Source organism: Archocentrus centrarchus, chromosome 18 (genome assembly GCF_007364275.1).
Source record: "Archocentrus centrarchus isolate MPI-CPG fArcCen1 chromosome 18, fArcCen1, whole genome shotgun sequence".
NCBI lineage: Eukaryota > Metazoa > Chordata > Actinopteri > Cichliformes > Cichlidae > Archocentrus > Archocentrus centrarchus.
In genome coordinates this window covers 16,626,027-16,640,605 of record NC_044363.1, presented here as the reverse complement: position 1 = coordinate 16,640,605, position 14,579 = coordinate 16,626,027, and the positions used below count along the sequence as shown (strand labels likewise).

Below are 14,579 nucleotides of genomic sequence, written 5' to 3'. Positions count from 1 at the left end.
GGAGACAGACTCACCAATGGTCCAATACCCAAAGCAGCCAGTGATCTTGCCACAGAAACGTCATGTCAGTGAACTCATCATATGGCACTTCCACAAATTCACAGGTCATTGAGGAGCTGAAAGGGTCCTCTCTGAGATTAGGCAATCCTTCTGGATAGTCAGAGGACGCATCACAGCAAAACGAGTCCTAGCACAGTGCATACCATGCGAAAGGCACAGAGCTCCAATCAGTACTCAGTACATGGCCGGCCTACCAGCTGATTGTGTGACTCCCAAGTCAACCACCTTTCACCAGTGTTGGAGTTGATTACTTCAGTCCCATTAACATCTGAAGGGGATGCAGTGAGGTGAAGAGGTATGATTGCCTGTTCACTTGCGTAACGACCAGGGCCATTCATTTGGAGGCAGCGCACAGCTTGGACACAGATTCTTTTATAATGCTCTTCAGCATTTTAAGGCTTGTTGGGGAACACCCCAATTGATATGCTCGGACAACAGGTCAAATTTCGTTGGTGCCCGTAGTAAATTACAGAAGACACTGGATGAATGGAACCAACAAAAGATTGAAGAACATCTGCTCCAAAGAGAAACACAATAGAAATTCAATCCCCCAGCAGCCTCACACATGGGAGGTGTATGGGAGAGGCAAATCCAAACAGTCCATTCAATTCTCATGGGCCTTACAAGACTTTGGATGATGAAGGATTGATGACACTGTTCTGCATCATAGAAAAAATTGTCAATGGATAACCACTTACAAAGCTGTCAGAGGACCCAAGAGATGGTCAGCCTCTGACTCCTAATGATTTGCTTCTGTTAAGACCTGAGTGTTCTCTACCCCCTGGTCACTTTGTGAAGCAGGATATGTACTGTCAATGCTGGCACCTGGTCCAGTACTTGGCGGACATTTTCTGGACTCGGTGGATGAAGGAGAAGTTACATAGCCTACAGCAGAGGCAGAAGTGGACCCACCATTCCAGAAATTATCAAGTAGGTGATCTTGTACTAGCTCTGCATGAATCAACACCTCGCAGTCAGTGGCCCCTTGGATTGGTCATTGATGTCAATGTTGGAGCTGATGGGCTGGTACATTCAGTACAAATAAAGACACAAACAGGTATTTACACCGGTCCCATCCACAAACTATATTTACTGGAAGGAAATATGGACAAGTAAGCTCTATAGACTTTCAGCTTGTGTTTTTCATGTGGCTGTTTCAATAGTTGTTAACCTTGTGTTCAAGATTAGCAGTTGTTGTTCTCAAGTGCATTTATTACTGTATTATAATGTAGTCGTTCACCAATTTTACTTGGATGACCATCTGTTGAGGTCATTGGGGCCGGGATGTTGGTATGGATCACCCCATTCCACTAGAGGGCTCCACTCTTTGTTTATGTTTTTTGACTTGCAAGGAAGAGAACTGCAAGATAGCCTTTTCAGCTACAGTTCGTTAATTTTGCATGAAAGTGAAATACGTTTTCCCGCATGGGTTGCACAATTTCGGTTTAATTTTGTGTTTAGATCTGTAAAATCCTCATAATGTGTATTTTTGCATTTGTTTAGATGGTAAATTAAAGCTTTATAAACTAAGTTTATTGATGGTTTATCAATCTGGAAAAATGAATGTTGAAGATTAGAATGTGATTAAATGCTAACTTTGAATTATACTCATATGTAATTAATCATTTATGTGATTAATGATGATGATTTGACTCATTCAAAAGGTTTATAATGAAAGGTTCTAAATTTGTGTTTATTTCTATTATGACCTTAAATATTGTAATTTCATTTTATTGAGAGTTTAACCAGCTGTTACTAGGCTGTGTATAGGCAAAGGGCAATAAAAACAACAAAACAACAAGGAGTCTATATTATTCGTAACACTTCTTCATTGTGTGGCGCAGTAGTAGCAGTAGTTTTCAAAAACTTTAGGGACCACGAATACAAACAAAGGAAAAAAACCCACTGAAAATAAAAATAAAGTGGACTAGTTCTTATATAGCTCTTTTCTACTTCTGCTGAGCACGCAATGTCCTTTATACAACACGTTTACATTTACCCATTCATACAAGCACAGTTTTTAACTTCAAAGTGCTTTCTATCTAACATTCACACTCCGACGGTTGGATTGGAAAGTAGCTTGGGGTTCAGTATCTTGCCCTTGGCATGCAGACTGGAGCAGCCAGGAATCAAACCACCAACCTTCCAATGAGTACATGACCTGCTCTACCTCCGAAGCCACAGCCACCAAAGAAAAGCCTTGGTTTATAGCTATTTCACTTAGGGCTGCAGAGATAGCTAGAATTCCTAGAAAGTTGATTTTGTTCTGCAGGTTTCCCCAACCTTATAACCTGCAGTCAGCTGAGTCAAGCTTATATAGCACACAATGGAGGTGCGGAACATGGTCCATTCGGACTCAATGTCCTCAGCCTCCCTCAGAATGCTGTCGAAGTTCTGCCGGAGGTGGGAGTTGAAGATCTCCCAGACTGGGGCTTCTGCCAGGCGTTCCCAGCACACCCTCACAATACGTTTAGGTGTGCCAGGTCTGTCCAGCATCTTCCCCCGCCACCTGATCCAACTCACCACCAGGTGGTGATCAGTTGACAGCTCAGCTCCTCTCTTCACCTGAGTGTCCAGAACATACGGCCGCAGATCTGATGATATGATTACAAAATCGATCATCGACCTGCGACCTAGGGTATCCTGGTGCCATGTGCACTTATGGACATCCTTAAGTTCGAACATGGTGTTTGTTATGGACAAACTGTTGTTTGCATAGAAGTCCAATAACAAAACACCATTCTGGTTCAGATCGGGCAGGCCGTTCCTCCCAATTATGCCCCTCCAGGTCTCACTGTCATTGCCCACGTGAGCGTTGAAGTCTCCCAGCAAGACTATGAAGTCCCCAGATGGAGCACCCTCCAGCACCCCGCCCAGCGACTCCAAAAAGGGTGGGTACTCTGAACTGTCATTCGGCGCATAAACGCAAACAACAGTCAGGACCTGTTCCCCAGCCCAAAGGCTCAGGGAAACTACCCTCTTGTCCACCGGTGTAAACTCCGACGTACAGGCAGCAAGCCGGGGGATACAAGAATACCCACCCCAGCTCACCGCCTCTCACCGAGGGCAACTCCAGACTGGAAGAGAGTCCAGCCCTTCTCCAGGAGACTGGTTCCAGAGCCCAGGCCATGCGTTGAGGTGAGCCCAACTATGATTCCTCCGTGAATTACCACCTTATCGTGGTGGAAGGGTTTGTGTGCCCCAGTGATCCCAGGAGCTATGTTGTCCGGGGGCTTGTCCCCCTGGTAGGGTCTCGCATGGCAAACTGGTCCTGGGTGAGGGTCCAGACAAAGAGCGGTTCAGAAGACCCCTATGATTGAAACAGCAAGGGAACAGTTTACCCTGCCCGGAATAGGGTTACCGGGGCCCCACCCGGGAGCCAGGCCTGGGGAGGGAGCTCGAGGGAGAGCGTCTGGTGGCCGGGCATTAGCCCGTGGTGCTCGGCCGGGCGCAGCCCGAAGAGGTTACATGGGCCCACCCTCCTGTAGGCCCACCACCCGCAGGAGGTGTCGTAGGGGTCGGGTGCAGTGTGTGTCGGGCGGTGGCCGAGGGTGGAGGCCCTGGCGGACCGATCCCCGGCTATCGAAACTGGCTATTGGGACAAGGAATGTCACCTCTCTGATGGGGAAGGAGCCTGAGCTAGTGCGTGAGGTTGAGAGATACCAGCTAGATGATAAAAACATAAATATTTAAATGATTGCTTTTAATACTTGGATGAAAATCCTTTGCAGTCAATGACTGCCTAAACTCTAGAACCATAAACATCCCCAGATGTTGTGTTTTCTCCCTTGACATGCTCTAATGGGCCTTCAGTTGTTGCTTGCTTGTGGGTCTCTATGCATTCAGTTTTGTATTTAATAATAGAAAAGCATGTTCTGTTGGGTCTAGATTAGGTGATTGACTTTTGAAGAATATCCCAAAATGAGAATAATGCTTTAGATCCATTTGCACTGCAAATCGGTTAGGCTGAATGTGAGCAGAGTACAGACCTGTACACTTCAGTATTCATCCTGTTAACACTAGTGAACTGGTTCCACTGGAAGGCATACATACCATTGCCTTCACCATGTTTGTCATGAGCAGTTTCTCTCCTTCTCTATACTTTTCTCTTCCCACCATTCTGGGACAAGTTAACCTTGGTTTTATCTGTCTATTTTTTCCAATACTGTGCAGGCTCTTTTGGATGCTTTCTGGCAAAGTCTAATCTGGCCTTCCTGGTCTTGAGTGAACCTAGCGGTGTGCATGAGGGAGGGAACAGGTCTCACATGGCTGTGAATCTGCTTTTATGATTATTGGCGAGCCTCTGAAAATGGGGACTGTGGGTAAAAATGACTGCAACGCCTAAACAATTAATGTAATTTTTTTGTTGAACCCCATGAATTAAAGCTGAAAGTCTGCACTTCACCTGCATATTGATTGTTTTGATTTAATATCCACTGCAGTCTTGTAATGCATCGCCACCACCATATTTCTCTTCTCTACGGCAATACTTGCAGCCACATATTTATAGTATTTGTGGTATAATGTGATGCTGACAGCATTCAATTGTTTGTCTTTACTAGGAATGTTAGGCTGATTCACAACATATACATGTGCATCCACTTGACCAAAAAGAAAAACCCCAGATAAACACATGGCCAGTTTCACTCACAGAAAAACTTCTTTACTTAACCAGTGAAACGTGTTTAGCAAAAGAAATGCATGACAAAGACTTTCATGCCAAAATGTGACTCACAACTGTTGCCACTGTGTATTCTTTTCTTTTTTACTATAATCATTTTTATTCTGCAAGATAATAACCACTCAATCAAATTTTTAAATATATTTACAGTTTATGTTAGTCTGTTATTACTCAGTAGAGGACAAATATAACCTCACACAGCCTCTCACTAATTCATTGCCAACTATGGGCCCTGACTTATGTGTAAATTTTCCACTGTTGTTCATCCCTGGAAATTCTGACCTCTCATTTTTCCATATCATTACACTGCAACTGAATTAAAAAAGAAATAAGATGTGATGTGGCTTTTAATTCCAAAAACCTTGATTTATTATCAGGAGCACTGAATAAAATTTAAATTAACACAATTATCACCAAATAGCATCAGAATGCTAATTGCTCAGTGTAAATGTTTAAAAACACAAAGACTGTATTTTATTTCCTCCAGCTTTACAAGGAATTAATGTACATTTATGATAATAACGGCTTTTGATAGAAAAGGGTGTATCTGTTATCCAGCTTGCAACTTTCAGTGTTTTATGACATTATATATTAAAGGTTTGGGTTATAAAACTGAAAAAGTGTTTTCAATACATTCATCACTTAAGAAGTCCCTTCTTTCACATGACTGTGCGGTGTGTATTACTGAATAAGTACAAGTGGATGATCTCTTTAGCGTTGCCTGACCTACCTGCTCAGACAATAAGTGGGAAACCCACATAAGCACAGTGCTGAAATTGTAATAAAGCCAAGAGCTTGCTTTGTCTCTGACAAACCAGTTTTGGGGGTTTTGCGTCATACCTGCTTAACTTTTAATACATATGCACACACAACTATGCCAATGTTTTGCACCCATCAAAACTACAGTATTCCTTCAAATGACATACCTTTAGGAGTCCTTCTTCTCAGTAGGACATTTAAAACCAACTTTGGAAAATGGAACATATTTAAGTTCCCAAAGTAACCACAGGGCACAAACTTGGACTGATGCAGATCAATTCTCAAACATGCTGAGTTTCTGAAACGAGCTAAGCAGATGATTTGGAATAATACTATTCCGATAACAGAATTTTTATATTTGGATGACTTGGAAGAAAAAAACTGGAAGAACTTTCTTGAAGCCAATCAGTTCAGTCATTTTCCTGGTAGTATGTAGAAAGCTGAAAGTGACCTGCGTATTTATTTTACTTTTTAGAGTCAATATAAACGTTTCAGTGTTTATTCTCATAATATTATTGCTTCATGGCAGTACACAGTAAAGACTGAATTTGTTTCTCCATTTTTGTCACAATACCCATGTAGGTTACAGGCATTTTGCGCCCTCGGGGAAGCAGTGCATTAGCAGAGATAACAGAACTCTCTCGGTCAAATGGCCAAGGCAAAACACAGGTTTGATTCAACAATACACACCCTAACTCCTATACCTCACCCTACTGATTAACAGTGATCTCACAGTTTCCCCGCCCATCCCTTTATTTAAATAGCGACAAAGTGAACAGATGTCACTTCTTCACCTGGGAGCTGTTAGGTGCATCAGAGGCAGGCCACCTTCAAGCCATACCTGAGACTAAAACTACACACGCAAGACCTACAGGTTGGTAAAACAACATCTATGGAACATTGTATTGGTTTGGGGGTTTTTTTTGTTTGTTTTTTCAATTACTTTTGGGATCTATGAATATCATTATTCTCTTCAAAACCCCATTTATGTTTGTCATTCACAATCTAATAGTTTTACTACACTAATAGATTGTGGATGACAGTTTCAGTTTTGTCAAGAGTAGCAACCAAGAATTTAATTAGGAATGTAATTAGTAAAAGTATTCTGCAAGTATTCTTGCTTTCCAGTGTCAGTTAAAATATAATAATCTTTACTAAATAAATAAATTAAAAAATTATAAACAAAAACATCACATTTTGTGTTAAATCGTAATGGGGCTTTTTTTTTTTCCCCACTAAGGCTGCTCTTATATCAAATGTCAGTTCTGTGATTTAATTTCATTTTCAAATTTGGTTGAGCAATAGGACAAATTAATTGCCTTGTTGTGGTGTGGGGTTTGGTGGTTTATTGCCATTTTATTTTGCTGGTTTCATATCTTCCTTTCTTGTAAATGTAATATGAGAAATATGTAACCTGAAAATATGAATTATGTGTGTCCTTGTTGCACTAAATTTCAGAACCTGATCAGTGTTAGATATTTGGAGCCAATGTTGATAGTGATTAGGGTGTGATTGTGCTTTATATGTTTGCATGAAGTATACAGATAAACTATGTTAATGTTAAATTTGAGGGAAAAAAATATGTTTAAATTTTGGTATTATATTTCCAAACCAAACAACTCACTTTTTGTCGGCCCTGGTTAGACTTCCTAGCGTCAGTGCTGAGGGTATTGCAAGCAGTGAGTCAGAGCGCACCCTGGTGGGCAAACAACATCAAGACATTTCTTCTTTTTTTATGCCAGTTTTTCTTTTGGAGGTGTCCTAGAGGTGTCTAGTTTCCAAAATATTCACCCAAATCGTAATTAATTATGCATGACTGCATTTTGCAATATATAGGGATCATTACTCTGGCAATTACCTCTTGGACTGATTACAGTTTGTCCAAAGCATTAAATATGTAATTTAAGATGGTACCATTAAAATATGGTTTTTCTAGCTCCCTTGTGAGTGTAGCTTTAGTAACACTAAAGGTTTGTAGATGTAGTGCTGTGATAAACCTTCACTTACAGATTATGGTGAGTGATTGACTGGTGGCTCTCTCTTCTCATCTCTGTGTTATTCTATCTACTCTAGGCATGGCCAACAGACTAGTCCTCACCTTCCTGTTTGTGATGCTGGCTGGAGGTTTTATGGGCACTTATGCTCAAAACACTACAGCATCAACCAACACGACTACAGCACCAGCCAACATGACTATAGCACCAGCCAACACGACTACAGCACCAGCCAACATGACTACAGCACCAGCCAACATGACTATAGCACCAGCCAACATGACTACAGCACCAGCAAACATGACTACAGCACGAGCCAATGCGACTACAGCACCAGCCAATGCGACTACAGCACCAGCCAATTCTACTACAGCACCAGCCAATGCAACTACAGCACCAGCCAACGTGACATCAGCTACAACAGCTCCCCCAATAACTCCTAACAGTAATGTGACAAATCTTACGGTGAGTGAATTGTAAAAATAAATAAAAGACAATATCAAGAGACAATAAAGTGGCATATTTAACCTCCTGAGAACCGAGCTCCTGTTTGCGATGCATTTTCAGTTTCTCCTAGATATTTGTGATTAAATGGACATGAAATGTATATAAACTAAGCTTCCTCTTTGAACAGGAAATTGTATTTTGTTACATGGTTGTTACATACTTTTGTGAGAAAAAAGATGTCCTCAGATGTGGACACTGGGATTATTTTATACCATAACACAACAAATACAACATGACTTAACAAAATATAAAATACTATTGAGCACAATGAAGTATAAGGTGCAGCAAAGCCAAAATGTAATGTCCCCATATGTGGACGCAGGGTCACAGGAGGCTAAGGAGCTAATAAAGTACACATTACCCCAGTCCCTTAAATGGATTTTACTTTTCATTGCAGGAAACCATTTCTGCAAATAATTGCAGCAAGACACAGCTCTGTGCAAGACAACCCTCTGACTGTGACCCAACCAACGGGACATGTTTCTTTCTTGGTGTCCGACAACTGAACGGTCAAAATTTTGGGTTTGCACTTTCAGGAGACTCAGATGGCTACATTGCTGCTATTCTGTCACTTAACGCTACACTGGTATGTCAATTTAAAAAAAAAAAAAATTTCAGAGGAAATTACAATAAAGTTTTACACTGTTTTACACTTTTACACTTTATAATCTTTTAAATTTGTTAGACGTGATCTTTGTAAACAAGTACCATTGACAATTTCTGTTTTTTTACCACAGGGAAACAATGACACAACCTACATCTGCGCAAAGAATAATGGAGCTGTCAAATACTTTAGTGCTTTTCTCAACAACGGCAAACTGACTATCGGAACGGTGAGTTCCACTAGCACTCTTTTTGTTTGTTGGTTGGAGTCCTTGCAAAAAATAAATTTATATACACAAAGACCTGGCCAATAAAGTGACTCAATTTTATTCATGTCATCAAATGGCACACACACACACATACACACATGGAAAGAGAGAGCGAGAGAGAGCTGTGCTTTCTAAATCTGCTGCTAATGGTGCTGTCAAATACTTTAGTGCTCTTCTCAACAAGGGCACACTAAATGTCCTAACAGTGAGTTCCACTAGCACACTTTTTGTTTATTGGTTGGAGTCCTTGCAAAAAATAAATTTGTATACACAAAGACCTGGCCATTAAAGTGACCCAATTTTATTCATGTCATCAAATGGCAATTCTCCCTCCTGCCTTTACTTGTATTAAACTTTAGTTTAATACAAGTACAAATTACAACCAGTCACTGTAAATGATGTAGGCATTTTCACACACACACACACACACACACACACACACACACACACACACACACACACACACACACACACACACACACACACACACGCACACATGCACACACACACACGCACACACACAGAGAGCTGTGCTTTCTGAATCTGCTGCTCAATATCAAGGAAAGGATTAATCAAACCATCATCATAAATATCAGATAATATTAATGAAAACTCTTTTCATTGTTATTTGTTTTCTTCTGCAGCTGCCAGTCAATAATGTAAGGGGCAGAGTCAATGGAAATAAAATCCAGTGTACCTTTGATGCCACAGTACCAGACTCAAGTAAAAGAGCAGCTGCATCTTTCTCACTTTCTGTCGCCACTGGATCTTACAATGCCAGTAAGATAGCATCTCATCACATTATATGCACCTTCAAAAGTCCACTTAAACCCATCACTGCAGAGATTATCACAGAAAATATATCAGTACTTCTTTTTGTACTTTAAACACATCAGATAACATTTTGTCTTTGCTTGTTCTCTCAGGTGATGATAGTCTGGGAAACCCCACTCCCCAAATAACAACAAATCCTGTAGACCTGACAAATGTGACTGCCTCCACCACCAATCAGCTTGCCAACACCACCACCACCACCACTGCTGTCACCCCTACTGTCACCCCTAATAATGCAGTCACAATCCAGCAATCTCTGATGCAAGGTAAGCACAAGAGACAAGTTTTTTTGTTTTTTTTTAATAGTTACCTGAGGCTAGAGGATATGCTTAGAAAGGAAACATGTACAGTGCTTAATGCTTGTTCCTCTGTTCTCCCATTCTCACCTGCAGCTTTGGTGATCACTGTGGGTGTCCTGAGTCTGACCATGCTGTAAAGAAAACTGAAACCGGCCCTGCAACAAAAAATGAAAACTTCACTATCCAGCCATGGTACTGTGTTTACTCCTAGGATTCATTTTGTGTTAACTGACCATTATGAAAACGGCAAGATGGTGGAGGGCAATCACTCTTATGAGGCTTTTTGACTGCAGTTTGAGATTTTTAAATAAGAAAAAAAAAAAATAAATAAATAATAAATAAATAAATAAATATATATATAGTGCTTTAACTGTTATTGTAATTGTTATTGTTATTTTTAATCCGGTGAACCAGAACCACGGCTTTTACCAGTAGATGTCATTCATACAAATTTGGGGTTAAGGGTCTGGTACCCTTTAAGCCCATATTAACTTTATGGTCGACCCTGCAGCCATTCAATGTGTTGCCAGAAACTGCTGGTGAATTTAACAGCTGTATATGAATCGAAATGTTTTGTCAAAAAGCTGAAGAACTTTCTTTTTTTAACCTTGATATTCTGGGGTTTTTTTTTTGTTTTTTTGTTGTTTTTTTTGGGGGGGGGGGGGTGTTTTTTTTTTTTACCCTTAGAACTGATGAAAAAGCATTATTCATTTGTTGAAAATGATGGGAATGATGCCAGCAAATGGCAGAAATGCATTTCTATTATGTTCTGATAATATATAATATATTCTCGTATTGCTTGTGACCAGTGACTATACATGGTACAACTGATAATGCATTCTGCAATAATTTTGTATTAACAGTTTTTAAAATAAATATTTAACACAAACTCACTCTGTGTATGTATGTTTTTTTCTAATTGTTGGACAATACTGAGAGAAAACAAGTAGATCTAAAGATCTGAATTGGAACCTTTAGCAATAATCACTTTTTGGTTTGGGATCTTCTTAAATTCCTTAAAACTACTTAATATGCAACAGGCCAATGAATGATTAAAAAAGGAACATTTTCATTTTTGGTCACAGACCTGGCTTTCACAGGGCAAGAGGTGGGGTACAGCTCTGAAAGATACACCTAAGATTCACCAAGTTTATGGATCTATAGAGATAAAGATAAAAATAATATATTAGTTTGGGTGTAGTATGGAATTATGAATAGAAATTAAAAATAATTGATGTTCGCTACATGTACTGGAATTTATATCATGTTTTTCTAGTCCTTTTAATCATGCAGTCATATAGCAGCTTGATTCTCTACACTTCAAGTACTTCCTCCCATCCATGGCCAATTTAGGGTCACTAGTACTACTGTCTGTGCGTGTGGTTCAACAGCTGCACAGCAGCAGACAGGAAAACACTCCAGCGAATCATCAACACGGCTCAAAAGATCATAGGCTGTCCCCTGCCCTCCCTCCAGGAACTGTTCAATGCCCGCTGCCAGAGGAGGGCACAGAACATCCTCCAGGACCCCTCACACCCTGGACACTCCTTGTTTCAGCTACTGCCATCAGGCAGACGTTTCAGGACAATGAAGGCCAGAACAAACAGACTGAGGAACAGCTTTTATGCCAGGGCTATCATTGAACTGAACTCTGTGTGGTTTGGACAGTGATGTGGGGTGGTAGTGCTGACTGTGTGCGTGCGTTGGTGTGTATTGGGGCTAGATTTGTCTGTTAATTTACTATTGTGCACTGTATTTTAGTAATCATTTTTATCACTCATATTTTTATTATTTTATTATTTATTGTCTGTGGCACCTAGAAAGGAATGCATTTTAAATTTCGTTGTGCAACTTCTGTGTACAATGACAATAAAGATTCTGATTCTAATTAACTTAAGATGCATGTCTTTGGATTGTGGGGGGAAGCTGGAGTACTTGCAGGAAACCAATGCAGACACTGTGAGGACATGAAAACCTCACTCAGAAAGGCCACAGGTGGCTGTGGAGGCAGAGTCCTCGGTTTCTCTACCTAGGCTGCCAACCCAGCCCTGGATGAGAGGAAGAGGATGGATGAATGGATGGACGGACATTGAAGCTCTGAAACTTCAAACTGGATCCATTTAAACATTTTAAGGTGACATGGATATCACTTTAATTTCTAGGTTAGTCAAAGTGAAATTGGTTTGAATGGGTATTCTTGGGGAGTGTGTGTGTGTGTGTGTGTGTGTGTGTGTGTGTGTGTGTGTGTGTGTGTGTGTGTGTGTGTGTGTGTGTGTGGCACAGTATGTGGGAGCAGACCGTGTTGTGTGTGTGTAGAGGTGATGACTCAAAGACCCAAATGCAGGACTCAGGAGCAGAACAGAGGTGAATTAACAAAATGAACCTTTATTGTGGCTGAAAATCAAACAAATATACAAACCAAAGTAGATAACTAAACTAAAGAAAACCTAAACTCAGCAGGCTGAGGTGGCCCCACTTGTCTCCTCACTGCTGCCTGCTCCTCAATTTTATTTACACTTTAGACATCGAGGGCCTTGGGGGCGCAGTGTCACATCTGTGCCTCCAATTTATGTAGCTTTCACACAGTCATACACACTCTCCCCAGTACATTCACTCATTACCAAGTACATCACCCCAAACACGTTGAGTCCAAGGAAGGGAAGGGCAGGTCTTCCCACACCCCAATTTCCTGCACCCACCTGTGGTGGGGACTGGCTACGGGTTTAGGGCAGGGTAGGCTGCTTCCCTGGGTGGCCGGCCGCTAGCTCAATGCTGGTACCTACTCTGCCACACTTTGTGTGCGTGTGTGTGTGTGTGCATGCGTGTGTGTGCGTGATTGGTATATATGTGTGTGCAGTTGTGTCCTGGGTCTGGGGCTTACTGAGCTTTGCTCCCCACTGATCGTTGCTGTCTCCCCTAGGACGGGGGTGCCTGGGGGTCCCCGAGTGTGTGGCTGGATGTCTTGGCGTGGTTGTTGGTCCACTCCTTTGGGGGTTGTTGCCTGGAGGGAAGGGGGGGTGTTCAGGCCTCTTCGGCTTGGGGTGTCGAGCAGTTCTTGGGTATCTGGGGCTCCAGGGCTGCACTCTCAGTTCGGTTTACTATAAACAATTTTTATTCTGCAAGATAATGCCCGCTCAATCAAAATTTTAAATATATTTACAATTTATGTTAGTCTGTTATTACTCAGTAGAGGACAAATATAAAATAACACGGCAAAGTGAAATTCAGAAAATGTAAGTTTTTCCTTTATATTCTCAGACAAAGATGCACTGTTACAGAAACTAAAGATTATTTGTGTGTCTGTCGATAACTGCACAGACAGTGATGATCTGATCAACTGCCTGATATCCGGAAATAACACACAACCAATCACTGATTCACTGCCAACTACGGGCCCTGACTGACGTGCAAAACTTCGACTGTCATTCTTTCCTGGAAATTCCGGCCTGGCATTTTTCCATGTCATTACACTGAAGTAAAAAATAATAGCAACAAAGATGCGGCTTGTAATTCCAGAAACCTTGATTCATTATCAGGAGCACTGAATAAAATTTAAATTAACACAAATGTCACCAAATAGCTTCAGAATGCTATCCACTGAAAGGAAATGTTTAAAAAAGACAAAGACTGTATTTTATTTCCTCCAACTTCACAAGAAATTAATGTACATTTATGACAATAACAGCTTTTGATAGAAAAGGGTGTATCTATTATCCAGCTTGCAACTTTTGGTGTTTTATAACATTATATATTAAAGGTTTGGGTTAGAAAATTGAAAAGCGTTTTCAATGCATTCATCACTTAAGAAGTCCCTTCTATCACATGACTGTGCGGTGTGTATTACTGAATAAGTACAAGTGGATGATCTCTTTAGAGTTGCCTGACCTACCTGCTCAGACAATAAGTGGGAAACCCACACAAGCACAGTGCTGAAATTGTAATAAAGCCAAGAGCTTGCTTTGTCTCTGACAAACCAGTTTTTGCCATTGTGTATCATACCTGCTTAACTTTTAATACATATGCACACACACAACTATGCCACCCATTAAAACCATTCCTTCAAATGACATGCCTTTAGGAGTCCTTCTTCTCAGTAGGACATTTAAAACCCAACTTTGGACAATGGAACATATTAAAGTTCCAAAAATAACCACAGGGCACAAACTTGGACTAATGCAGATCAACATGCTGAGTTTCTGAAACGAGCTAAGCAGATGATTTGAACTTAGTAAAATTCTATTAATTAATTATACTATGCTGATAACAGAATTTTTTATATTTAGATGACCTGGAAGAAAAAAACTGGAAGAACTTTCATCCCACCAGTCAGTTCAGTCATTTTCCTGGTAGTATGCAGAGCTTTCTACATACTAGAGTAAGCTCTGCATACACAGGTCACAGAGGCTGAAAGCATTTCAGTGTTTATTCTCATAATATTACTGCTTCATAGCAGCACACAGTAAAGACTGAATTTGTTTCCCTGTTTTTGTCACAATACCCATGTAGGTTACAGGCATTTCGTGCCCTCAGGGAAGCAGTGCATTAGTAGAGATAACAGAACTCTCTCGGTCAA

General features: G+C 40.8%; 1 protein-coding gene across 1 annotated transcript; it reads left to right on the top strand.

Moving 5' to 3' along the window:
* The first annotated feature begins 6,291 nt into the window (after positions 1 to 6,291).
* On the top strand, positions 6,292 to 10,198 carry LOC115797450 (putative ferric-chelate reductase 1). Its single transcript, XM_030754032.1, has 7 exons — positions 6,292 to 6,374; positions 7,574 to 7,959; positions 8,399 to 8,587; positions 8,739 to 8,834; positions 9,518 to 9,653; positions 9,800 to 9,973; positions 10,100 to 10,198. Exons 2-7 carry the CDS (start codon positions 7,576 to 7,578, stop codon positions 10,141 to 10,143), a joined length of 1,023 nt encoding a protein of 340 aa, XP_030609892.1. The 5' UTR covers positions 6,292 to 6,374; positions 7,574 to 7,575; the 3' UTR covers positions 10,144 to 10,198.
* The last annotated feature ends 4,381 nt before the right edge of the window (positions 10,199 to 14,579 follow it).